We start from the raw sequence: 25024 nt of genomic DNA on the forward strand, positions 1-25024 counted from the left end.
CCGCCGGGGTCCGATCCCACCGGCTCTAGGCGGGCGGAATCTGCCCAGCTCGGGTGCACCTGCCCTTGCGTGGCAGGGGAGCGGTGCAGCCGGCTGAGGCCTCGGCCTCGCGCGCTGCTCCCCCGCATCGCGCTCTGTGCCGCGCCTCGGCCGGAGGTGGCGCTCTGTGCGCCCAGCGGATCCCGGCGTGGGAGGCTCAGACTCCGGGGGTTCCTCGCGAGCGGCTCCTTTCTCTTCCTTCCCTTCCGCCCCCTCGAGTTCCCGGCTCAGGCCGCAGCCCAGGCTTCCACGAGGGAGTGGGGACGCGGGGTCCCAGGGTGGGGACCAGACACACTGCAACCCCCTCCTCCGACCTGGGCGCTCTCCCATCTCGGAATGCGGGTGGAGGCTCCTCATTCAGACGCCCCAGGCATCGGATTCCGGGCGGGGGCGCGTGGCAGCCGCCAGGTGAGTGCCCCAGACGCGCCCCTCAACCCGCCCCACCTCTCACCAGAAACTCACTCCCCCTCCTTTTATGGAGACGCGGAGGCAGGAGCCCTGGATCCTAACGGTGGAAAGAGGCCCGAGCGCCGGGGCGGGGGGCCGGAGGCGGGGGCCGGTTCGCTTTTGCCCTTTTTGGCGTAGCAGCTCCGGGCGCTGCCCTCGGCCGCCGCTGGGGCCCGAGGGAGGCGAGCCGGCGACGGCGGCTCTTCTGTGGCGGCCTCCTCCCCTCCCCGTCCGGTGCCGCAGGATTGCAGCTGGCACTGGAGGGTGGGCAAGCTCGAGGGAGGGGCGCGCGGGGAGCCCGCCGGCGAACGGAGCCCCGTGGCTGTGCTCGGAGCCGGGCGCGGGGCTTTGATGGATTTTACTGCCTGCGTGAGCGCCAGCGAGTGCTTACTGCAGCAGCGGCGGCGGCGGCGGCGGCCGGGCCCTGCCCGGCCCGCGCGGCCCCCACGCGCTTCCGAGGTGCGGGTCCGGGGCCCGGAATCCGGGGGAGGCGAGGGGGCGGGGGCGGGGGAGGGGCGCGGCGGCGGCGGCGCTATAACCCCCTCCTCGCCGCCGGCCGGCTCCACACACGCGCGCCCTGCGGAGCCCGCGCAACTCCGGCGAGCCGGGCCTGTCCGCGCCTCCTCCTCCTCTCCCCGGCGGCGGCGGCTCCGGGTCGGCCCTGCGCCCGCCCTCAGGCCGGAGCGGCGAGGCCCCGGACGGGCGGCGGCTGCCAGGCGGCGCGGCCCCGGGCGCTGCCCGGCTCGGGCCGGCGGAGGGCGGAGCGCGGCGCCAGAGCCGAGGGCACGCCGCGGAGGGGCGCACGCAGGCCGCCGGGCCGCGCCGTGCTGGGCCGCGCCGTGCCCGGCCGGGCGGCGGCTGCAGGAGGAGGCCGGAGGCGAGCGCGGGGCCGGCGGTGGGCGCGCAGGGTCGCCCGCAGCCCGCAGGGAGAGCGCGAGCCCGCGGCCGGGGCCCGGCCGGGCGTCCAGACAGGTGATGGGTGGTGCGGCGGCGGCGGCTCCAGCCTCGCTCCGGGGTCCCTCTCGGGGCTGACGCCCGCAAATATGCAGAATTACCGGCCGGGTCGCTCCTAAAGCCAGCGCCGGGGAGCGAGCACGGCGGCGGCCAGCACCGGGAACGCACCAAGGAAGAGGCCCAGCCCCCGCCCTCCGCCCTCCGCCCCTTCCGTCCCCACCCCCTACCCGGCGGCCCAGGAGGCTCCCGGCGCGGCGGGCGCGGCGAGCGCGCACTCCCTGCTCCTCCTCCTCGCTGGCGCTGCCTGCCTCTCCGCACTCGCTGCTCGCGCCGGGCGCGCTCCGCCGGCTCCCTGCTCTCCGCGCCACCCTCCTCCGGGCCGCGCTCCCTGAGGGATGGTACTGAATTTCGCCGCCACAGGAGCCCGGCTGGAGCGCCCGCCCCGCGGCCTCGCCTCCCCGCCGAGCCGCCAGCGCCTCGGGACGCGATGAGGACCTGGGCTTGCCTGCTACTCCTCGGCTGCGGATACCTCGCCCATGCCCTGGCCGAGGTGGGTGCCACCCCCGCGCCCCGTCCCCTCTCCGACTCCCCCGGCGCACGCCCCCTGCAACCACCCGCGGGCCGGGGCGCCTCGGGCTCTGGGGATCTGCAGAGCGCATTTTGATTTCTGCTGGGGTGGTCGATTTTTTGATTTTTCCAACTGGGTTTTATTTTCTGCCATGCCGAAGTGTGTCTGGTGAGTTTCCAGCGTGTTGCGTCGCTCTGCCTTGGAGGGACGGAGCGGCGTGGGGTGGACGAGTGGGGAGAAACTTCGGGGGGCGCGGGCTCCTCGCCGGGGAGGGGAGCCCGGGACGCGGCGGACAGTGCAGTATCGGGGTGGGGGGAGCGCGGAAAGGGGTGTGTGTGACCTGGCGGAACCAGGGAGGGGAGAAGAGCAACGGATAAACAGGAGCGGCTGCGGCGGAAGCCCCCGGCAGGCAGGGTGGGCGGTGCGGGGCCGCAGCCCCCCGGTCCCTGTCTCTGAGCCTGGCCCGGCCGCTGGGCCGGCGCAGTCCCGCCCGCCCGGGGCCTGCTTACAGGTGGCTGAGCGAGACGAGCCGGGGCCGGGCCAGTCGCCCGCGTCCTCCCACCGCCGGCGTCCCCCCCCCCCCGCCCCCCATGTCGAATCCCGAATCCCCGGGAGCTCTGCTGTGATGAATGACTTTTCTGCAGCCCCCGTCGTGGGAACTTAGTGCTTGAGACCCCTCCCTCCTACACCCACACCCACACAGCGACCCCCGATTCCCTTTAAAAATCTGGAGGGAGTGGGGGGAGCCCGCGAGGTGGGGGTGGTCTGGGCAGGGATCGGGAGCCGCGAGAGGTGGAGATTTAACCCTCCCGTTGCCGGGCAGCCTCTCCCAGCCGCCCGCTGGATTTGGGGCGTCTTGGGCGGTGCTAGGGCCGCGGCCGGGCCGGAGCGGGTGGGGCGCGCGTGTGAACGAGTGAGTGCGCGCGCGCGCGTGTTTTTGCGACGGAGACCCTTGACCCCGCAGGTTCGGCCCGGGATTCCGCGGTGTGAAATTTAAGCCCCTGGCTAGATTAAAGCGTTAAGGCTGCCGTGACTTTCGTCGCCGATCCGTGACGCATTTCAACTTGATCTTTCTGCATGTCGATTTCACTATTAAATCAAACTCCTCGGGCCCCTCGCTGCCCCTAGACCTCCTGTAACTGACACCCGGGGCGGAGAGGCCGCGGTGCCGGGCTTTTGTTTGAAAATTTAAAGGTGGGAGGGGTTGCTTTCTGCAAAGGCGGACCTGGACGTGGGCCGAGAATTTGGGGTCGCACCCAGTCCCCCTCCCCCCCTTTCGGCGTCTGACTCCAGGGCCCCGGGGAGGGGCCGGGCGGCCCGCGAGCGGCGAGGGCCTGGGACTCGGGGCCGGCCGCTCTCGGGGGCGGGGGGCGCGGGGCGCTAGCCGGCCCGGCGGCGGGCGCTGACCGTGTGGCTCTGCTTGCAGGAAGCCGAGATCCCCCGCGAGGTGATTGAGAGGCTGGCGCACAGTCAGATCCACAGCATCCGGGACCTCCAGCGACTCCTGGAGATAGACTCCGTAGGTAAATCGCGCCCCTTCCCTCGGCGCGCGGGGCGGGTGTGCGGGGTGTGCGCCCCGCGCCGCCTCCCGCGCTCGGGCCGGGCTGGGCCGGGCGCCGCGCAAGAGCGCACCGAAAGGTCAGAATCCAGTCCCGGGCCATAAAAGCCCAGGCGGATGAGTCAGGAGTTTCTCTTCCAATCCCCACTTTCTCTCCCGGCGGCGGCTGCGAGCTGCTCGCTCGCCCGGGGATTGTGTTTGCATTTAAGGAAAATGCCGCGCGCGTGTCACAGAAAGTTCAGCGGCGTGGAGGGCGCCGGCGCCGGGGCCAGGTGTGGAGGCCCTGGGCCTGCCCTGTGGGGCCGGAGGAGCGGCGCAGCGGGCCGGGGCCGGGCGCAGAGCCCTGGCCTCACGCCCCGCGGGCAGGCGCGCGGGAGGAGCCGCCCCCGGGCCGGGCCGCTTTGTCATCGCCGCGAGCCGGTGCCCCGCTCCGGCGGCCGCCCAGCCTTTGTGGTTGCAGGAGACCCGTGCCTCTCTCTTTTCGCAGGCCAATAAAAAGGCGCATCTTGGACACATCTGGTGTTTGGGGACTATTTGGGGGCTCCCCCTGGGCCCTGGAGCCTAGGCACTTCAGAAACTAGTTTATTTGTAAACGCAGCGTTCTGAAGCTGTTTGGTGTTGGTTGCGGAGTTGGAGGGGACTGGTGGGGAAAGGTCACCAGGGACCCAGGTTGTCCCCGGTGGGGTGGGAGCTGGTGGTTTTGGTGGCTGCGGTGTGGACCGGAGGGAGCCTTTTCCTAGAGGGCAGGGATTCTGGCCCACATCTTTGCGGTAACCTGCTCCAAATTAGTACTCGGTGGGGGAACACCCATGCGAGGGTTAGTTACAGAAATACATCTTATTAATGTCTGGTTAAAAAGAGGCCCCAAATGGGCTTGTCAGACAGAGGGCTGAAGGTGGTAGAGGTTGGTTGGAACAATTTTCAGTGAAGATTTCGTTCTCGCTGCAGACTACCCTCAAAGGGGGGGTGGGGGGAAGAATTAAGTAAAATCACATGGTCTAGTCATTTGGAAATTTGTACCTAATTATGGTGGTGGAGAGGCCTGAACTATTTTCATTTCATGCCAAGACCATTTGCTAGCAAGGCCGATGGTTTCTGTAGTTTCGTGACCCAGGAAATCCTTTGGCTGATCCTTATCAGGAAGGGGGTAGAATTTCACTTGGAGATCAGAGTTGGGCCAGGGGGGATTTTGGTCTGGTTCCTTGATGTGTAACCCTGGGGAGAAGGGTTTGGCTTTGGTTAGCTGAGGAAAACACTCGCCTACATTCTGCTGGTCCCTGGCGGATCTGTGAAAGTGGGGAGGCCACCTCCCTGAGAAGATTCAGGGCTTTTTTTTTTTTTTTTTTGGCTTGGTGGAGCGAGGCTGGTGCAGTGCTGGGCCTCCCTGTGGGACGGCTTTGGGATGCCACCGGGAAATGGGCCATTCACTTTCTGTTGGGACCATTCTTATTCTGGTGTCTGCAGCCCCGCCCCCACCCACCTCCCACCCATTAACACTTTTTGCATTGCAGCTTGGTGGGTTATGCTGATGGCATTCCTGACCTGGGGGCTTTTGGGCCCAGAGCCTCTTTGGGAGGGTCCAAACCGAAAAAGCAGGATGCACCAGCTAGTTCCCTGGCTGGTTTCAAATTGCCCCCTTATAAAAAGCCCTGGGTGCTCGTCTTCCTCCTGCCCCCCGCCCCTGCCTTCCACCTTCTGTCACATGGTTTGGGGTCTGACTTGGATTCTGGGGTAGAACTCCTCCTGCCTGCGAAACTGGAGTGAGAGGAGAGGGGGGTTTCTAGGATCTTCTTTGCTCACTAGCTTTCCCCCTAGGAGGCCCTGTGTGACACCGATCCCAAAGTGGGTCTCCATCCTGGCCTGGTACCCTCTCACAGGGGCAAGCTGCGAGCCAGGGCAGTGCTGGTCTCCGAGCACAGAAGCTGCCACTGGATGCTCCTAGAGCTCACATTGCCCTCTTTTTTCCCCCAACACCTGTTCCTGCCCAAAGTGAAGAGTTGAAACAGATCTTGCGACTGTGGAAGGTTGTAAACAGCTGAGGGGCCAATTATCTGAGGACTAAGCTGCTCTCCAGGCCCTGGACCCCCGTGAGGTCCAGTTGGAGGCTTGCCTGGGATCCCTTAGGAAGGAGCTGGGGTGTGGAGAAACCCATTTGGTAGTCCTAAATCCCTCTTTGTAACTCCAAGGGTGACCCAGCCCTTTCAGGTCGGTGTTTTGGGTGTAGAGCTAATCAGGCCTGGGAAGCAGAAAAGGCTTTTTCTTACAGGCCCTCTCCTCCCTGGCGGGGCTTTGTGATGGACTCTGGATGGGACCCTGGATGGGACAGTGGGCGGCTGCGTCCCCATTTTACAGATGAAGCCGGAGGCAGTGAGGACGGCACTGAGTCTGAGAATCCCCAGGGTGTGCATGGAGCTCAGGGGTAGCTGACTTTCCATGTGGGGCTTTTGGGTGCAGAGACCAGCGTGTGGACTTTGAATGACCAGTGGCTGGAGTTTGGGACCTGTGTGTCGACTGTGATGAGAAACCAGCCATTCAGCAGTGAGGCGGCCAGGGGGGAGCTTTGTTCTCCGAGCAGCCTGGCCTGGTGCCCGTGTGGTGGGGTCACTGAGTAACAGATGCGTGAATGTCCCCATCTTGCTTGGGCCATTAATGCTCCACCAGGACTGAAGGCCGGAGGACTTGTCCCCATCCTGAGCTGTCACTTGGGCATTTGTGCGTGCAAGGCAAAAGGGAAGCCCCCTTGATTAGCTGTCCTGAGAGCAGCTTGAGGACCTCATTCAGGCGGGGCCTTCTCTCCTAAGTCACTGCTGGGTCATTTCTCAAGCAGTGTCAGGCTGCAGGCCGCCCCCCATCAGCGTGGACGGCGACCACCCATCTTGATCAGGGGGCAGAGAAGGGCTCTCATCTTGAAAGCAGTCCACCCGCCGGTTCAGGTTTCAGCGCTGGCCATCAGCTGGCCGGGCTGTGGTCTTCTCTGTCTGTCCAGGCGAGCGGCCAGGACGGGGCTCCTGGCAGCTCCTGCAGTCACGTCCTTGTTCGTCATCCGCGTCAGGTCCTGCAGATGTGTCAGGATCGAGGCACCCGCGGAGTGGTTCACACCTGGCTTTCGGGAGGCTGGGAAGATGGTGGCCGATGAGGCGTTTTCTCCTGGAGGCCGACGATGGGCCAGCAGGTCTTTGGTTTGAGGATGGCAAGATGGCTACCACTAGGACGTGACTCATAAATGTCACTTTTTCGTGAAAAAATGCTTCTTGTAACAGTTGGTTGATGGGAAATTCTTATTGCATGAATAGTTGTGTTCTGATCTTATTTTGGGTCTCAAAAAAATTAGTGGCAGTGGAACATTGAGTCATTTTAAGTGAGAAGCTGGGTTCTTCCCAGACTCTAGTTTTCGGAAAGGGCGCATCTCTTGTGGTTTGTACCTTTTGCCTGGTTGTTGGTTTTCATTTTAAGTGAGCAGCGGTTTTGGATTTGATGGTTTGTGGACAGTCGCTGTGGCCCTGGTGGCCCGGGCTGCTGCCCAGGACTCTGCTTGAGTTTCTCAGGGAAGGGACAGCAGGACATGGGGGAGGTCTGCACAGCTGCTGGAGCCCCTGGCTGTGGGGGTGTGCTTCTCAGGACCCAGTGCCCCTGCTCATCCACTGGGGAGCCAGGGATGGAGGGGGAAGTAGAAAGAGATCCCCCCAGCTGGGTCTGGGGGCCAAGGCGGGCAGGCCAGGGGTGACCCCCCTCATCCAGGTGCAGGCAGTGTCACTGGGGCGGGCTGGGCCCAGTGGCAGGTGGCAGGACTGTGTGTCCCTCCCACCCACCTGTCCCTTCTAGGAATCTGAGAGACCTGGGACTCACCTAGGCTGCCCAGGGGCACTGGGGGGGGTGGGGTGGTAGTGTGTGTACCAGGTGCCATTGTAGGCCTGGGGGATTAGGGTCCAGTTCTGATTTTAGCCCTGGGACGCTTTGCTTCTGCCAGCCCGCCCCCTCTACTGGGCACCAGGGTTCCTGTTCCTTTACTTTCCCCACTTGCATTTCTTGTGGCCTCCGAGTGGACTAACTTCAGGAGCAAGCGGAGTCCAGCTGTCGGCCCAGAGCTGGTTTAGTAAGAAGAGGGAGAGAAGGACACACATGCTCAGCAGGGAAGTCGTGGCAGCGCATGCGCTTCTCCTTCGGTGCCATTGGAGGGGCCCTGTCCCCGAGGCCCTTCCCAGGAGGTGGGCCTGCCTGGGGGCAGCCGGCCTGGTGGTTCTGGGTATTACGGAGGAGGAAGTCCAGCCCTCACCGGGGGGATCACCTGCCCCTTCCGCACCGACTGCACAGGTCTGCACCCCTGCTGCAGAGGGTGCCACATTTGGGGGACCTCCGTGTAGGCTTCCCAGAGGTCGGCGGGTGATTTTGGCAGTTGGGAGTCTTTCATCCTCTGCACACGTGGGAGTGACGGTTCTCCCTGGGGACCCTGTCTGTCTGGGGGAGGCAGGTAGGAAGCACTGTTGGACAGGCCCCGGGGTGCCCCACAGATGTGGGCTGGCTGGTCATCATTTCCTCTTTCTATCTGTAGGGGCTGAGGATGCTTTGGAAGCGAGTCTGAGAGCCCACGGGAGCCATGCCACCAAGCATGCACCTGAGGAGCCGCCCGTGCCCATCCGGAGGAAAAGAAGCATTGGTGAGCCCTGGGTCTGCCGGGTGGGGAGGGGGCGCTGGGGCTGGGGACTCTGGGGGAGCTGGGGGGCTCTCGCCCATGGGGCCTTCAGGGGAGTCATCCCTTCGCTCCTCCGTAAAACAAAGGCCCAGGGACCCCAGCGGCTCAGCCCCGGCCGCCCGCCATCTCTCCGGAGGCCTCCCTCCTCTGCCGGGGGCGCCTCCCTGCTCCGGCCCGTCTGCTGCTTGCTGCAGGCTGGCCTGGGCCAAGAGTTTCCAGGAGAGGAGAGCCATCATAAATTCCTTAAGTGCCCGGTCTTGTTGGGGCCTGTTCTGGAGGAGGCCTCGCTGCAAACGTGGTCGTGTTTCCTTTCCAGTCTGTAGCGCGGTGGCCTGGCTGGCAGCCACAGAATGGGCCGCCAGCAGACGCCCCTGCCCGTGGCCCCCACCCCACTCGCCGGGCGTGGGTTTGTGGGGTGTTTGCATCCTGTCCCCTAGCAGAGCATCCCCATGTCTGTCTGGCCCCTTGGGGCTGCGAGGGGTTTCCGGGGCTCTGGCTCAGCTCAGAGAGATCTTGGCCTGCACTTCCCTGCCCTGGGAGACGGGGCTTGGGGGTATGACCCCCCGAGTCCCGTGCCACTCTGGGGGTTCCTCCTGCTTTTCCTAACTGCCTGGGTGTGCGCCCCCCCCACTGCTCTTCCCTGCTGTGTGCCCTTGGGCAGTGACTGCCCCCCTCTGAGCTTTAGTTGCCCCCCAGAAGGTAGATTTCATAGCTTCTTGTCTCAGCGCGGTGTGTGGGTGAGGAGTCCTCCTGAAGGCAGGTGGGCCCACTCAGATGACGTTTATTGTAGGACTGTAGATTTTCTGTCCTCCAGACCGGTGTCAGAGGTGAGGGCGCTTCAGCAGGCCTGTCCTGTTCCAGATGGGGAGCCCTGGACTGTCTCTCTGGCTCCACCCTCGGCCCCGCCTGGCCAGGGTCCCCAGGCCCCTCACAGCCGGTGGGCCCTGGGCTGCTTGCCGCGAGCAGAGCCCTTTCCCGCACTGGAGTGGCCCGATCTCCAGCATCCGGCCTTCCTTGTTGGCAGGCCTGCTCTGGGAGACCCCGTGCGCCCCCTCCCAGGTGCTCCCAGGCCACCGGGGAGGATGCAAGTACCCCCAGTCTCCAGGGCTCTCGGGAGGTCTTCTGGCCCCTGTGGGGGGACGGGCAAGAGAGAGGCTGGCACCCATCCCTGGCGCTGGGGCAAGGCACCTCTCGTCCTTCGATTGCATTTCAGGCTCTTCTGCTTGTCTGCAGAGGACGGGGCCCTGCCTGGTGCCAGCCACGGGGGTCATGCCAGCCCCTCTGCGGCCAGGAGTGGCTCCCTCCAGTTCTGGGCTCTGGAGACCTCCTGCCTGGCCCCGTGTTACTCAAGGCCCAGTGGGCCTAGGGGCCGGCGTGGATTAGTAAGGCAGCATGTGGGGAGGAAGGCACATGTGCTGGGGTCCCCAGGTGGGTTTCTCATCGGGCAGTGGTGCCCTGGCATCCAGTGCATTTCGGGGCTTCGGGTCGGACAGATCGGCCTGTGCCGAGGAGCACAGAGTGGAAGGTAGAGCCAGTCCCTCCTGAGAGGGCAGCCTCCCGGCTGGTGGGGTGCTCTCTTGGTGGCCTTTAGTGAGCAGGTCTGCGGCCGGTGGGCTGGGGAGGCAGGCCTGAGTCTTGCATCCTGCATCCTGCATCCGCTGCCCGTCTCGGGTGTCCTCCCTTCCTGGGCCTGGCCTGGGGCCTGTGGCAGCTGGTGGCGCTGGGCCCTGATGTGTCCACTGGCTGTGGGGCCTGTTGCCCTCTTGCCTTGGGGCCTCCCCCGCCGGCCCTCACTACTGCTCCTCCTTGGGCCGGGCCGAATGCACCGTGTCGGGGGCCGGGGTGTCTCTCCATCCCTGCTAGGTCCTGGGGTGGTGCGATGTGCCACAAGGACGAAGCGGCAGCCGCGGGGGGACACACCCCCCTCAGGGCTTCAGGTCACAGGGTGGGCCTGGGTGCTGGCGGGACGGCCCGTGCGTTCACCTTGGCTCTTGGTCTGCAGAGGAAGCCATCCCCGCGGTCTGCAAGACCAGGACGGTCATTTATGAGATACCTCGGAGCCAGGTCGACCCCACGTCTGCCAACTTCCTGATCTGGCCCCCGTGCGTGGAGGTGAAGCGCTGTGCAGGCTGTTGCAACACCAGCAGCGTGAAGTGCCAGCCTTCCCGCGTCCATCACCGCAGCGTGAAGGTGAGCCCTGGGCCCCGCCTGGGCGCCCCGAGCCTGAAGGCTGATTTGGCCGGTGCACGAGGCCCGGGTGCAGAGCAGGCTGGTGGTAGAGCCGGGACGTGGGGCTGGCCGGCTGCTGGGGGTGCTTCTGGTCCCCCCCGCCCCTGCACGCAGCCTCCCCCATGAAGCGACAACGCAGGACCTCATGGGTTGTGTTCGTGCTGCCCGCTGTCTCCCCCAAGCCCCAGAGAGTTCTTGCAGGCACTGGAGCGGGGCCGTGGTGCGTGGCGAGAGGGGTCGGGGGTCCTCTCAGAGTCTCTCCCCAGAAGCACACGGGAAACAGGGCAGGAGAGCTGGTGTGGGTTCAGGGCCTGCCCCGTCGGGCCTCCGTCCCTCGTCTGTAATTCAGGGAGGGCACCCTGCTCTGCTGTGGGCTGTGTGTCCAGGGACTCCTGCGGAGGGCCATCCTGCGGGTGCCTTGGTCCTGGGGGTGGGGCTGCAAAGCCAGCCCCTCCCTTCGTCCTGGGAAGCCGTGCTCTGCTTGGAGACCCTCAGGATCGGAGCCGGGTTGGCTGTCTTTGCCGTGCTCCTGCAGTCCCTGGGAGCTGGCATACAGCGAGGCGCTTGCCCCAAAGCCCTCTCCGGGGCAGGGCGCTGGCCCTGGTGACTTCCAGGGCAGTGCTGGGGGCATAGGAAGGTCACGTTCAGATTACACGTGTGGGGGCTCCTTGTTCTTCCCGCCTTGGTCCTTGGGGGAAATCTGCTTCTTCGGGTCATTCTGGGCTGGCACATTGGGGTCTTGGCCAAATGTTGGTGTCTTGGCCCAGGGGCTGGAGGAGTTCCTAGGGCATGGGTCTGCTCTCCTCTGGCTTCACTTGTCCCATCTGTGAAATGGGTCTGAAACACAGTGACTTGGTGTCTAGGGCTGTGCAGGTCCCAAGTGGGTCCCAGGACAGCCGGGCCCCTGTTGGGAGTGGAGCTGTTCTGCTTCTGCGCGCTCAGCCCCGGTCTGGGTGCCGTCTTCCTGCTTCCAAAAGGATAGAGTGGGAGGGGAGGCATCCAGAGTGTCTTGGCTTCTCTGAAGTGTGGTCAGGGTGGAGCGTCCTGGGTGTTCCCGGTCTAGGGCAGGGGGCTGCCTTCCCTGGAAGCTGGCTCTGGGCGGGTTATGGTCCCACGTAACCCTGGGCTGTGGATTTGGGCATCGGGACACCTATTGAGTGGAGATGGACTGCCCACTCAGCTGAGCCTCCAGCAGCAAGTGCGTCCATTTTTCCTGGAATGAAGATTCTGGGGGTGTGTCAGAAGCCATTCCTCGACTGGAGATTCTTTCAGATCCCGTGTGCCCTTCTTCGGGGCCCCTGGATGTCTGCCCCTGGCCCCAGAGTGAAGTGCAGGGGAGACTTACTTATGGGTCATGTAGCTGGCTGGGACACTTGCTTGTCACGTGAGAAGACATGTTAGGCCTGTAAGTGGGGCTCCCCTTGACCTCTGGGGACTTGGTCTTCGAGCACTTGGGGCATTGAGTAAGCAAATTCCATGGCTTGCTGCTCTGTGCTCTCCACGGCGGACACTCCCCTGACGCCCAGGCTCCCAGCGCCCTGGTGCACTTCTCTGGGGCACTGGCTCTTGTCTTGGCTTCCCGACTCCATGCTGCCAGGGCCCCCGGCTGGGCACGGAGCCCAGCTCTGCACCCTTTGTTAAAGGGGGAAACAGGCCCAAAGGGACGGGGCTGTGCATTCCCGCACTGAGACTTTTCCCGTGCAGCCTGCTGTGGGACCCTGGCCTGCTTCCCTCGGGTCTCTGTGTCCTCACTTACGGTATGTTGTGAGGGGATTTCATGAGCCCCGAGAATCCAGGCACCTGAGATCTTTTCTTCCTGGGTGTGGGGGTGGTAGTGTTCTAGGTGAGACAGTCCCACATATGGATGCTGGGCATAGGGCCTGTCCTTTGGGTGTCCAGTTGGACTCTCAAAGATAGAGCAGTGCCAGAATGAAGCGGGGTTCCCTGTGTCTGGTCCTGGGATGGGCCGTGATCCCCTCTTCCTGGCCCACCCTGAGTGGGTGGGAGGGGCCCATATCTGCCTTGGGCACAGGCCCAAAGGGCTCAGCAGATGGTGGCGCTGGGCCAGGGCTCCCCCCACAGGCCTTCGTCTGCTCAGATGGGGTCGTGATCCACCCGAGGGGACAGAGGGGCTGAGTCCTGCAGCTGGAGCCCAGTGGCCTGGTTCCATGTCTGGCGCCCTGCTCTTCTCAGACCCCTTCCTCCTTTTCCCTCAGGGAAGGGAGCCCCTTCTCCCTGCCCACCCATCAGAGCATTGGCAGGAAAACATCCGGCCCAGACACTGGGGGTTTTGGCCGAGAAGGGACAAAAGGTCAGTGGGAACAGGAGGTCCATTGTGGAGGCCGGCCTGGCCCCTACGCCTGCCCAGGAGGCTGTCCCCGCTCCATCGGGGCTGAGTCCTGGGCCGAGCCTCTGTGAGGGGTGCTGGGGGCCAGCAGGGGCCCCGTGTGGCTGGGCAGGTGGGAGGTCTTGCCCTGGGCTGACATGTGTGTGGTTTTCTGGTTTATGGCCTTTTGATCACAGTTAAAGGTTGCTTACTGGAGAAGGTAAGGTAAGGCTGGGAGCGGCCACCCCATGAGGCCCAGACGGTGGGTTGTGTGGTGTGCTCAGTTGAAGGCCCCAGGCCGTGACTGTCAGGACTTGCTGGGGTGGATGGCCAGCTCTGTTCCGTGACCGCCAGGGAGGGTGGCCTGAGGCGTCTTGTGCCTCTAACTGATGGTCTCAGGTGTGGGTCCTTCACTCTCTGGGGCTGGGCCCTCATGTGCCTTCTGGGACCTGCCTTCAGGGTGGTCCCCTAGGGGTCGCAGGGGATAGCTGCCATTAGATCTCGGGGAGGGGTGGACACGTGGTCCGGGCTGGGGTGACGTCCCTGTATCAGCTCGCTGTGCTCAGCATTTGGGGTCTGCATTTAGGGGGCCAAGCATGCTCCCTGACTGGTGTCCCAGATGAATGCGCTCTTCTTCTCTCCCGTGAGTGGTGACCCCATACCCTGTAGGCATCTGACCCTGTCCCCTAGACCCAAGGCTCGAGGGCTAGGAGAAGGGGTAGTGTAGACGGCGGAGCCCGTGACTCTGGTCGGGTCGCACTGGATGGGGCTGTGCGGCGAACCTCCTGCCTCTCGCTGTGTGGCGTCGAAAGTTGGGGGCTCCCCTTTCCTTCAGGGCAGCCTGTGGGTTTACAGCCAAGTCCCTTAACTTGGTCAGGCCCCCAGGTCTCTAGGGAGAGACCCAGGTCCTCGGCCACACTGTGGTGGCCGGCAGTGGCTGTGTCTCACTAGACCTCGGGCTTCTGGAAGGTGGGTCTGGGTGTGTCTGCTGGGGTGCCCAGCACGGACCTCTGCGCCCTGATGGAGTATGAGATCCAGCTCAGGGAACTTGGGGAAAATCAGTGGCTCTGGCAGTGTAGGTCTCCCATCTGAGCTGCCTCAGTTCACCCATCCGTAAAACGAACGATAATTGTACCCTCACAGGGTAGCTGTGAGCGTTGCAGGGACCAGCACATGGGGTTCAGTTCTGCTGGTGTTTGTCGTGGATGGTGCCCTGCCCTTGACTCTGCAGTGGTCAGGCCATAACCTGGGGAGGGGTGAGATCCCCAGCAGGGCGTTGCTCTACCCGGCCCAGCCCCGGACACCATGACTAGCAGGACCTCAGGGCTTCTGTGCTCGGTGTCCCTTGTTTAGAAGGGGTAACGGCATCACTGGATCGCACGCTCGGGTGGCTTTGCCCTGGGAGCGTGCAGGTGGGGTGGTTCCTGCCAGGCAGACTCGCGGTGGGAAGGTGAATGTACTCTTTATAGGGTGCAGCTCAGACGCCCAGGACACAAACAAAGGGAGGAGGGAGGGAGGGAGGGGTGTGGGGACCCTGCTTGGGCTCCAGGATGGATCTGGGGGCTGAGGTGACGGGAATGAGGGTCCCAAAGATGTAAACATCTTGCTCTGGGGACTCGGCTAGTGTGGAGGCTGCTTTGAGAAGTTAATATTCAGTGTGTTCTTGGGGGAAAAATGCAGCTATTTCCTGGCCAGACAGAGGTGGCGGAACAGCTTGGAATCCTCACATACCCAGAAGCAGGTGCAATCATAAATCGCTGTTTGTTTTTCTTTGATAAAAACAGCCCGTCTGAGGAGAAAGTGGGTTCCCAGACTGGAGTGGCCGGTGTGCTGAGTGCTTTGCCAAGGGGACCGTGGCGGGGGTGGGTTTCTGGAGTGTCTGCCTTCCCCACCGTGGCTGGTCTGTCTTCAGTGGAAAACAAGCCTGGCCCCCTGCACCCAGAGCCTGGGGTCCTAGTACCTGTTCCCCTAGAGGAACCGGGTGAGGTGCTTGCTGAGCAGAGGGGCCAGCCCACCTGTGCCTTGCTGCCTGCCCCCCGCCTCCCTGTGTCCCCCAGCAGAGTCCAGTAGTGGAGGGAAGCCATGCGTGGGGGCGCATGAGTGCTTAGAACGGGGGGGCCGTGGCCTCTGACCTACCTGCTTAGACCCTGGGGCTGGGCTGGGAGAGGGGGCTGAGGTGGGCCTGGAGCTCCTGATGCCCGGAGGGCTGGCACGATGGCCAGGCTCAGGCCAGGGTCCTCTTGCCCTCTTGGGAGGCCCGCTGAAGTGCACCCCACCCAGTGCCCTCGAGGGGAGGTTCACTCTGGGCCTGGGGGCTGGTTTTGGTAAGCTCGACATGCCGATACCAGGGGTTGCTTGCTCCGGAAGGTAGCCCAGTGGCAAAGTTCCACGTGCTTCCATACATGTGAAACCCTGGGGGCCACGATCTTTGTTCCCATTTTATAGAGGGGAAAGTGGAGGCTCTCTGCCCCCATGTCCCAAGGATCGATCTCTCTCTTTTTCTCTCTCACTCTCTGTGGTCCTGGCCTCCTGGAGCGGTAGGTGCCTTGTGGAGCAGACCCTGCCCCGTGGCTGGGGCTGCTCATGCCTGAGGTCCTTTCCTCTACCTCTTCTCTCCTTAGGAAACCTCCCAGGCCTGGCCCCAAACTTGGCTTGGCTCCCACCCCACCTCTGAGCTCACACCTGGCCGTCCACATTCACACCTGAGGCTGCATCCCACTTCCTGCGGCCGCCGGGCACCCAGCACCCTTTGCACCGCGAGTTAACCGTTAACGTAGCCCAGTGGCTACGGATGGGTCTGGGCAAGCCGTGGGGCCAGCTCACCTGTGGGGTGGCCGGTCCCACTTGTCTGGGGTCCTCTGGCTTCTGGACTCCAGGCCTCTGCACAGGAACTCCCCCCTCACCGCCTCCCCTCCCCACTGTCCCCAGGCTGGGGGCTTCTGCTCTCCACGAGGGATCCCCTCACCCCTGCCAACTCCCTGATGCCTCCACACGCTTGGGGTGTGACCTGTGTGGACCCTGCTCCCTTTCTGCCTCAGTTTCTCCAGGCAAATGGGGTGGAATGGATATCCCTGGGGGCTGTTTCCAGGACCGCACCCAGTGTTGGCACAGATGGGAGCATCTGCCGTATGCCCAGATCTGCGGGGTCCAGGGCAAGTGGGAAGACGGTGGTCCCGCCCCTGCTGGGGACTGAGCTCAGGCCTGGGCACTTGCTGGGGGGAGCCCACTGGGGCTGCAGAGAGGGTCTGGGAGGAAAGCTCCTACTGTTCTGTATTTTCTTCGTGAGCTGGGATGAAATGAGGCCACGCTGGCCACGCTCACTGTGTGTATGCAGTGTCCTCGGACGCCCGGTGTGGGTATAATGTGTGTGTGTGTGGAGCTGTGTTCTTGGGACAGAACACGTGCGTGCACATGTGTATATGTATGGCAGGTGGTGCTGTGTTCCCACGACAGGGCGTGTGCATGCACTGCGTGTGCACATGTGTGTATGTGTGGAGCGTGGAGTGGCGTTCCCACGACACAATGAGCTGGTTTCCCCAGGCCCGAGCTGGGGTCCTTAGGAACTTGATTTCTAGGCTGCCTGGGCTTGTGCCCATGGGCTGGACCCGGCCATTTCCTCCCGACAGATCCCGGGAGAGGTGCAGAGGCAGGTCCGCCATGCTGTGCTTCTGTGCCCAGGTAATTTGGGCCGACAAAGGAGGAGGCCCAGTTGGAGGAACCACTGGCTCAGTTCTGGACCCTTCCCACCCCCGGCCTCCTGGGATGACGCCCCGGGGTCCTTGCCCATGTTTCGGAGAAGGCTGTGGTTCCCTAGGCCAAGGTCAGCTGTAGCTGGGGGGCCCTGGGAAGGCCTCCAGCCTGGGACTGAGGCCGTGAGGTGGCTCCATGTCTGTGGAGCCGGGGGTGAGGCCTGGCGCTTGTGGGGTCCTCATCTGCGGTCCACAGACCAGAATCCACGTCCAGACCCTGACAGCCTTCTTGTGGGCCCTTGGGCCTGCTCTCCTTCCTCCTGGGACCTCAGCAGGACAGGTGGGAGGGAGGCTGAGGCCGGGGCCACAGACCACAGGCCACGTGCAGCAGCCCCTTTCCGTGGCCGTGGGTTTTTGTCCTTTTACTAATCAAGCATGCGTTTGGAGGTTTTGTTGCCTCAGATGCCCCTAAGACCTGGGAGCGAACACCTTCCGTCCCCTGCCCTGCTCAGAGCTCTTACCTCGAGCGCCTCATGCAGGCCTCCTCCCTGCTCACGCGAACGAGCCTTCGGGTTCCAGTTAACGTGGGCCAAACCACAAATGCCGAAGGTTACTTTCCCATCTGGCTCTCCTGCCTTTCTGCAGGGAGTAGGTTAGAGGTTGGAGGTCAGAGGTCGGCCTGCCGGCATTGCCCTCCTGGCCTGGGTGGGGCCGAGCACGTACCTGTTCCCGCTGACGCGTGCGAGGCGTGGCCGGGGTGTTCACGGCGGGGCTGTTGTCTCGGGCAGGTGGCCAAGGTGGAGTACATCAGGAAGAAGCCAAAGTTAAAAGAAGTGCAGGTGCGGCTGGAGGAGCATCTGGAATGCACATGCACAGCCAGCGGTCTGAACCCGGACCACCGGGAGGAGGAGACGGGTAAGCCCCGCCTCGGCCGCTGTCCTGCTCCTCGCCCTCGCCCCCGCCCTCGCCCTTGCCCTTGCCCTCGCCCTCAGCTCACTTCACAGGGAGTCCTCGGGGCCTGGCTTCCACGCCGAGGCGGGGCTCGGCGGGCGCTAGGGTCCAGTGCTGCCACCAGCCTGGACCGCGAGCCCAGGCGGCCTGCTGGGGGACGCTGGACGTCCCCACCCTGGTCGGGGCATCGGGTGCCGGGAGCCATGAGGCCGAGGGAGGCCCGACCCCGAGTAGGTGGCTCCTGGGGGCCTCTCGGCCTCCCCCTTGTCCCGTCAGACTTCGCCCCGAGGCAGCGTGGCGCTGTGACCCGCTGCGTTGGGCCGGCTCAAGGGCACCAGGAAGTGTCTCTGTGCCAAAGCTAATTGAGTTTTCTTCCAGAAAGACAAACACTTCAGCTATTTATTGCCTCAGGTCCGCAGCCCTAACCCTTAGGCCCGCTCACCCTCCTGCCCTTCTGTTAACAGGAAGGCGTAGGGAGTCAGGTAAAAAACGGAAAAGAAAAAGGTTAAAACCCACCTAACGCAGCCAACCAGGTAGGAGCTGTGTGCGGATGTGCCTCGGTCCTGTGGGTGGGAGGTGCACCGGCTGATCACACGGCGAATCCCTCCCGTGGCGGCGAGCTCGCGGCTCTGATTGATCGGCCCTGATCGGCCTGCAAGCTTCCGGTGTCTGGCTGGGCTGTGGGTCTGCTCGCTCGCGTCCCCTGCTGCTCCAGAGTCCCCGCTCTGGCTTGGGTCTCTTGCGTTGATTGGGGAGGCCCCGGCGTCACAGGACTGGAGTGATTTGGGTTCCTGAACAGCAGTGGGGTAGCTCTGATGTTTATTAGCTGGGATCACCTTGGGCAGGTTACCCGTCCCATTTGACAGATGAAAGACTGAGGCTTACAGGGATGATAGGTAAGGGAATTGAAGACTGCGTGGATCCTATCTGAAAATGTTTTATAGACGTGTAGGGCTGTTGGCTACTGTGTTGGAAAGTGGCTTCTGGTAACACACCAAAACCAACAAGGGCTGAGATGCGGTAGACGTTCAGGTGCAGGTATCGCATCCTCCAGGTATCATCAGGGACCCTCTCCCATGCAGGACTGGGGTCGTCTATCCTCAGAGTTGCTTCATGGCTCGGCATGGCTGCTGAAGCTACAGAAATCACATCTACACTCCAGGTTGGAAGAGTAATGGTGGGAGAGGGGCAAAAGAACCCTCTTAGAGAAGTCCCACCCAGTGACTTCTGCTCTGATACACTGGCCGTCCTTCAGCTGCAAGAGGACCTGGGCAGCGTAGTCTTGTAGAGAGGCATACTGCTTCCCAGAGGAAAATGGGATTTGGGCAACCACAGTCATCATGGAGGCAGTTTCCAGCCTTCCTGCTCCTTGTTGTTGACCTGTCTGCTCTGGAGAGCCTAGTACTTGCCTCTGGCCACGTGTGAACCCATGGCATCCCAAATATGGGTGGTTGTAGGAAAAATTCTTGGAGATGGTATCTCAGAGCCAAGGTGCTGGTTCAGTGACTGCAGAAAGCTGCCAGGTCGGCAGTGTTGAGGCCAGCGGGTCTGGTCCATTCATAAGAATCATCTGGGGAGGAAAGGATCCACTAGGGTGGGTTCCTGAAGCAGCCTCAAAACAATTTCTTGCCTGTGATTTTTGCTTTCCCCAAGGGTGTGGCTCTGGGGGTGGTTTTGTGCCGGCTTGTGCATCCAGTCTGTACACCGTCGATTGGGCTCTGGCCTCCATGGGCCAGCCGATGACAGAGATGCCAAGTGAGAGGCAAGTGGCCTCCCTGCTAGCTTGTGGGTAGTACCGGTGTTGGGACAAGCAGTGAACAGATAATGTGGATGGGGAAGAGCTGCTCTTAGCTCAGAGCTCAGTGTAGATCTGCTTGCCCGTCTGCCTGGTGGTATCCATCCTCAGGGTTGTCTCATGGCCCAGGATGGCTGCCAGAGCTCCAGAAATCACATCAAGCCCTCTGCTGGCAGTGAGGGGGAGGAGGAACATGAGGAAAAAGACAAAAAAATAACCATTCTGGGCCTCAGTTTCCCTCATCTGTACAATGGGAGAATGGGGCTTGTTCTAAGGAATGTTCTGTGAGATCCCAAGAGCCTAGTCCCAGTTCTGGTCAGGAGGTTACAGAAAGGGTACTGAGGCATATTTGACTTGAAAAATGCCACAAACCCCTCAAATCCTGAGGTTTGTCCCAGTGTGTGAGTGTGTCCCCCTGATTGGGTGAAGTGTCTCCCTGTGGTCCCCGTCCACACTGCAGCGTGCATGCTCGGTCCCTCGTCAGTGTCTGTTTCTCTCCCCTCTCCTTGCAGATGTGAGGTGAGGATAAGCCAGCAGCCCTTTTCCGGGACACGGATGTACATGGCGTGTTACATTCCTGAACCTACTATGTACGGTGCTCATTGACAGCGTGCGGTCTTTGTTCTCCTCCGTGAAAAACCGTCTCCGTGCACACTCTGGAGAACAAAGAGACAGTATACATTTGTTTAATGTGACATCAAAGCAAGTATTGTAGCACTCGGTGAAACAATAAGAAGCTTCCTTGTCAAAAAGAGAGAGAGGGAGAGAGAGCAAAGAGAACCACAAAACATGACAAACAAAACGGACTCACAAAAATATCTAAACAGTTGTTGGAATGGAGGGACACCCCCGTGGGATGGAAGCGATGTGCCTCGGCGGACCGGATTTCTGTCCAGGGTTACAGGTGCTTCTGCCAGGGACACAGCCTGCTTTCTGGAGGACTCCGGGCGGGGGCCAAGGGCCCTGAGGGCACGTGGGAGCAGGGATATCTCAGAACCACCACGGGACTTAGAAACACATCTCCTTGCCGTAGTGTTTAAGTCTATACAGAAACCTTCCCGAGAGCCTTAAGTGGATTTTTTTTTTTACACCATAAAGTGATTATTAAGCTTTCCTTTTTACTCTTTGGCTAGCCTTTTTTTTTTTTTTTTTTAATTATCTCTTGGATGACATTTACACCGATAACACCAGGCTGCTGTAAGTCAGGACGGTGGGACCGTATTTCCCCTCGCAGGATGCAAACAAATGAGATGTATTAAAATAAACATGGTATATCCACCTATGCATCACTTCCTAAATGTTTCTGGCTTTACGTGTTTCTCCCCTGCTCCATTTTATCTTACTTTTTAATTTAAGCCATTTCGAGAGAACTATGCGTGAACCAATCGAGTCCGTCCCAGGCCTGCCGTTCCCAGTCCTCGCCACAGCGAGGTGGCCCTGTGCCAGTGTTTGGACAGAATCTAAATTCTTTATTTTTGGTAAGATGTTACGCTTTACATGTATTCAACAGAAATGTGTGTGTGTTGTGTTTTTGTTTTTGTTTTGTAAAGGTGAAGTTTGTATTTTTATCTAATATTACCAGTTTTGTATACCTGAGAGCCTGCTATGTTTTTTCTTTGAACCAAAAGGAAAAAGAAAAACCCACCAACAAAACCCATACACGTGAAAAGTGCTTTGTGGTCACATTTTTCTAGTTGCGTAACTGAGTCTAGACCCTGTCTCCTGTCACGGGGCCCGCCGCTCGGAGGTGCCCCGGGCCGCCCCACTACGAGAACCTGCGCAGCGAGGCCTGCCCTTTGGGATTCCGGAACCTGATGGGCCAACAGTGCCATCCTGCCCGGGTGTGTGGCCTCTTGGAGACGGCGGCCACGCGCCCAGCCGAGCAGCCAAGCAGACGATGGGCTTCATCCGGAAGTGAGTTGACTTCGGCGTCCGCGGGCCGAGCCAGTGAAGGCCGGCCGCCCTGTGTCGCCCGTGGCCCGCTCTCCCCGCTCCGAGCAGAGAGGCCGTGTGACTGTCACGATCCCCTTGGTGCCTGTGGGGTCTCTGGAGCGAAAGCGAGCGTCTCTGGTGTTCGCGTGTTCATGGGAGAGTTTTTATAAAGGCATTCCTTCAGCAGCACATCTTCACGGTGTGGTTTTTGGTCCGCAGTTCATGGGACGGGAGGTGGGGGTTAGGGGCTCGCGGTGCAGTGGGCCACGTCCCCTGGCTCGCGCTCCCCCGTCGGTGGTGCCCGTGGAGGCTCCTCCCAGTCCCCCCGCCCCGTGCTGGGCATCTCGCGGCCGCGCTGCTCACGACACTGGGCCCTGGAGACGTGTCTGATGGTAGGTGGACAACGTGGGATTTATGTATTATGTTTCCCTGAGATGCTGAGAGGACCTCCCTGTTTTTTTTCTTTGCCCCAGCTGGCTGACGGAGGACCTGTTTGTCCGTTAGGGCGCTGGAGCAGAGAAGACTTCGTGCGCTTCTGGGGAGGGGGCGGTGCCGCAAGAGGGCCCAGAGCCCCGGGGCGGGCGCGGGGGCTGGCGGCCGCGGCGGGAACTTGAGTGTGCCTGTCGCCCCGGCCAGGTCCTGTGCTGCTGGGTGGAGCCGGGGCGGGCAGGGTGGCACCCACGCCCAGCCAGGAAGGGGTTGCCGCCCGGCGGAGCCTACACTCTGGCTGGATTGTTTCTGGATTGCAGGCCTATGCGGCACACAGGCTCTGTTGCGGCTTTGCCCTGCATTCCTGGCATTTCTGCTCCTGCCTGGACCTCTCCCGGCCTGTCACCCTGGGCTGCACCTGGGTGCGCCCGAGAAGTCACTGTCGGCTGGGGGCTGGTCCCTTGCACTCCTGAAAGCCCTGTGCCCTTGGGCCACGGGCTTCTGCACCTCCGTGTGTGCATCTGCACGGTGGGGACGGCAGCTCGGCATACGGCAAGGGTTCTGTATTATGCACACAGGGACCCCAGCACAGACCTCGGGGTCTTCGGCCTCCTTGTGCAGAAGCATGTCACACCCGCCCTCGGCATACCCTCCTTTTTGTGTGTCTGGCCCCAGTGTTGCAGAGGAACAAAGCCCTGGGGTGGTGGCTCTTTCAGGGGTGGACCTGCCTGGAGACCCGCAGTTGCCTGGTCACAGCCATCCTTGTCCTGTGTCAGGGGGTCCCGGCAGGTGCCGGTGGACTAGGTGCCTCTCCACCTTGCTCAGAGCAGCTCCCGCTCCACACCCAGACTTGGTGTCCTGGTCTGTGAAGTGGTGTGCCTGGCTGGGGAGTGGCTGTCCCTGGTGTGTCCCATGTGCTGCGCTCCAGCCTGGGCCGGGCTCAGCCACCTCTGGGGAGAGGCCTGTCGTGGGCACCTCCCACCTTCTGGGGATGGGAACGAAGGACAGGGCACTGTGCCCTTGGCGTGCCCTTGACCCTCGGGGGCATCCTGAGCAGAGAAGCAGAGGAGGGGGCACATTGTGCTCACCAGGGGAGGGGGCAGCAGGTAGCGTTCTGCCAGGGGCCGGGGGGCCGCCCTGCCTCCCTGGCTTTAGTCTCACCGGGCTGGAGACACTGCGCAGTGCTGGGGCCTTGGCTGGTGCGGTGAGTGCCCTGTGACAGCACGCGGTCTGCCTCCAGAGCTGCCACTGTGGAACCGGGTCAGCAACAGCTGTCACCTGGGCCCCCAGGGAGGGCAGCATGCTCCAGGTCAGAGGAGGAAGAAGCCTCCCCCTTCCCTTGGGCTCTGACCGGTCAGCAGAGCAGATGCTCCCTGGGCACGTCTTGTGTGCGTGGCTGTCTGCAGAGCTGAGCTGGGGTTCTGGAAGTGAGGCATGGCTGACACGGTGTTCTGCGGGTTCCACGTGCACCACACAGGGATTGGACCGTTCTATTACTCTAGCATCACTGACTGAGCTCCCTGTGCTGTGCTCCTCATCCCCGGACCTCCTTGTTCTGTAACCCCCTTCCACCATTTCGCCCGCCCCCCCGCCCCCCCAGCAGCGCCGAGCTCTGTCTCCTCCCGGTCACTGCTGCTGTCACAACACAGGCTGGCCCACCTTTCATGCCAGGTGCTCCCAGCCAAGCTGAAGCTCCAGGGTGCAAGGCTCTCCTCCACCTGCTTTGCTTCACCTGGAGTGGAGCTGAGACGCCTGGTCCCGGGGCCAGGCCCCTGGCGGGTGTCGGGGTTGCGGGGACTGCAGTTAACGGTGCTGTCTGTCCCAGGGCCTGTGACCTCCTAGTGCGGATGGAGACAGAGGCTCTGACGCTCGGGCGTCCCCCGAGGCAGCAGCTGGAGGTGGGACTGGAGTCTGGCCCCCTCCCCGCTCACGTCCGCTTGGGCTCCTGGCCGCAGCTCCCCTGGGAAGCCTGCTGTTGTCCCCGTCTAGCCCCCACCAGCTGCATCTCAGGTGGTTCCCAAATGACCCCCATCCTGGGCTCCGGGGCCCAGGGTCTGGCAAGGCTGTGGTGGGCACCCCAGGCCCTGCCTGCAAAGCCCTCTGGGGAGGAAGGCAGCAGGGTGATGCATGTGGGTCTGCATCCTGCCTGCCGTGTGGCCCATTTTATAGAGGCACAGACAGACTCGGCGTTTCCCCATGTGGCTGGGATGGGTCTGCGTTAACTGAGCGTTGCATTAAAAATTCAGTTAGCCTCGGTGCCTCGATGCTGTGATAGTTCATTTTTGGCAGTGACATAAAGTGATTTTTTTTTACTTCAATTAACAATTCAGGTGGAACAGGGGCAGGCAGTACCTGGTGGCTGAGTGGCTGGGAGCCTTGATGGGACCCCTGGGCCTTGGCCAGGCTTTGGGGCCAGTTGCACTCCCAGATGATGGTAGGTGGCCGGCCATGTGACCTCAGGGCTGTGGGGCTGGGAAATTGTGTGCTGGGTCTCGCCTTCAGCCCGGATTCCCCAGGGCAGAGCCTGAGAAGGGCTGCTGGACAGATAGTTCCTTGGAGAGGAGATCCAAGGATGAGGCAGGGAGCAGGGAGCCCCGGGCACCACCCGCTCCTGCCTCTGGGCTCCGTCCCGTGGGACCCTGAGGGGCCTTGCAAAATGCCTTTCAGAGCTGTTACCGAGGCGAATGTGGAAGCGTTTGTCCACTGCGGTTGTGCACGGTTGTGGCACGTGTGAGTGCTCGGTTCTCCAGGGTCCCTCCTGGTACCGGAGGAGGCAGGCAGGGGGCCCGAGGGTGCTGTCGGGCTGCCTCTGCTGGGGGGGCGGGGAACGCCTGCATGGGCCTGAGTGGGTGGGCCGGGAGGAGCCAGTGTTTCTGGGGCTGGGGCTCCATGGGCAGGCATCCCTGGGGCCCATGAACTGAAGGAGAGCGCGAGCCCTGAGCCCATCCTGGCCAAGGAGGGCTCCTTATAAAGAAGCCCATCTTGGACCCTTTGTGTCCACTTGTTGGGGGCAGCCGAGGGTGGGGTGTGAGAATGTGGCTCTATTGGGCTCTTCTGTGCCCTGGACCACCCGGTAGTGTGACCTTGGGTATCTCATATGACCTTGGATGACCTTGCCATGTGACTCTGGGTGTCCTCACCGTGTGACCTTGGTAGGTCCCTCCTCGCTCTGGGAAACCATTGCTGGTGTATGCAGAGGGCTTGGCCCCGAGCAGGCCCTCGGGATGGAGTCCCCCCCCAGTCCTTGCAACACAAAGCAGGAGCTGCTGTCCAGGCCAGGGGAGCATGACTAGGAGGTGCGCAGACCCCAAAACGGTCTATCAAACCCACCCGTCCACCCACGCGAGCGGCTTCTCGAACAGGGACGGCAGAGTGTATGAACTCACACACCTGTCCTTCTTCACCACGCTGCGAGCA

General features: G+C 62.3%; 1 protein-coding gene across 7 annotated transcripts; it reads left to right on the forward strand.

Annotated features, from left to right (window-relative positions):
• Positions 1 to 240: 240 nt before the first annotated feature.
• Positions 241 to 21367, forward strand: PDGFA (platelet derived growth factor subunit A). 7 transcript variants are annotated; one of them, XM_064593491.1, is made up of 8 exons: positions 298 to 447; positions 1861 to 1990; positions 3435 to 3531; positions 8116 to 8220; positions 10259 to 10446; positions 17289 to 17415; positions 17916 to 17984; positions 19759 to 21367. In XM_064593491.1, the coding sequence occupies exons 2-7, from the start codon at positions 1928 to 1930 to the stop codon at positions 17969 to 17971; spliced, it is 636 nt and encodes a 211-aa protein (XP_064449561.1). In that variant the 5' UTR covers positions 298 to 447; positions 1861 to 1927; the 3' UTR covers positions 17972 to 17984; positions 19759 to 21367. The 7 variants fall into 7 exon arrangements, with proteins under 7 accessions (XP_064449560.1, XP_064449561.1, XP_064449564.1 ...); XM_064593492.1 differs by lacking the exon at positions 298 to 447 and adding an exon at positions 810 to 945; XM_064593493.1 differs by lacking the exon at positions 298 to 447 and adding an exon at positions 1347 to 1458.
• The last annotated feature ends 3657 nt before the right edge of the window (positions 21368 to 25024 follow it).

This window comes from Mirounga angustirostris, unplaced genomic scaffold (genome assembly GCF_029215605.1).
Source record: "Mirounga angustirostris isolate CCGP_5_RB_7025 unplaced genomic scaffold, mMirAng1.0.hap1 SCAF_5, whole genome shotgun sequence".
Lineage (NCBI taxonomy): Eukaryota > Metazoa > Chordata > Mammalia > Carnivora > Phocidae > Mirounga > Mirounga angustirostris.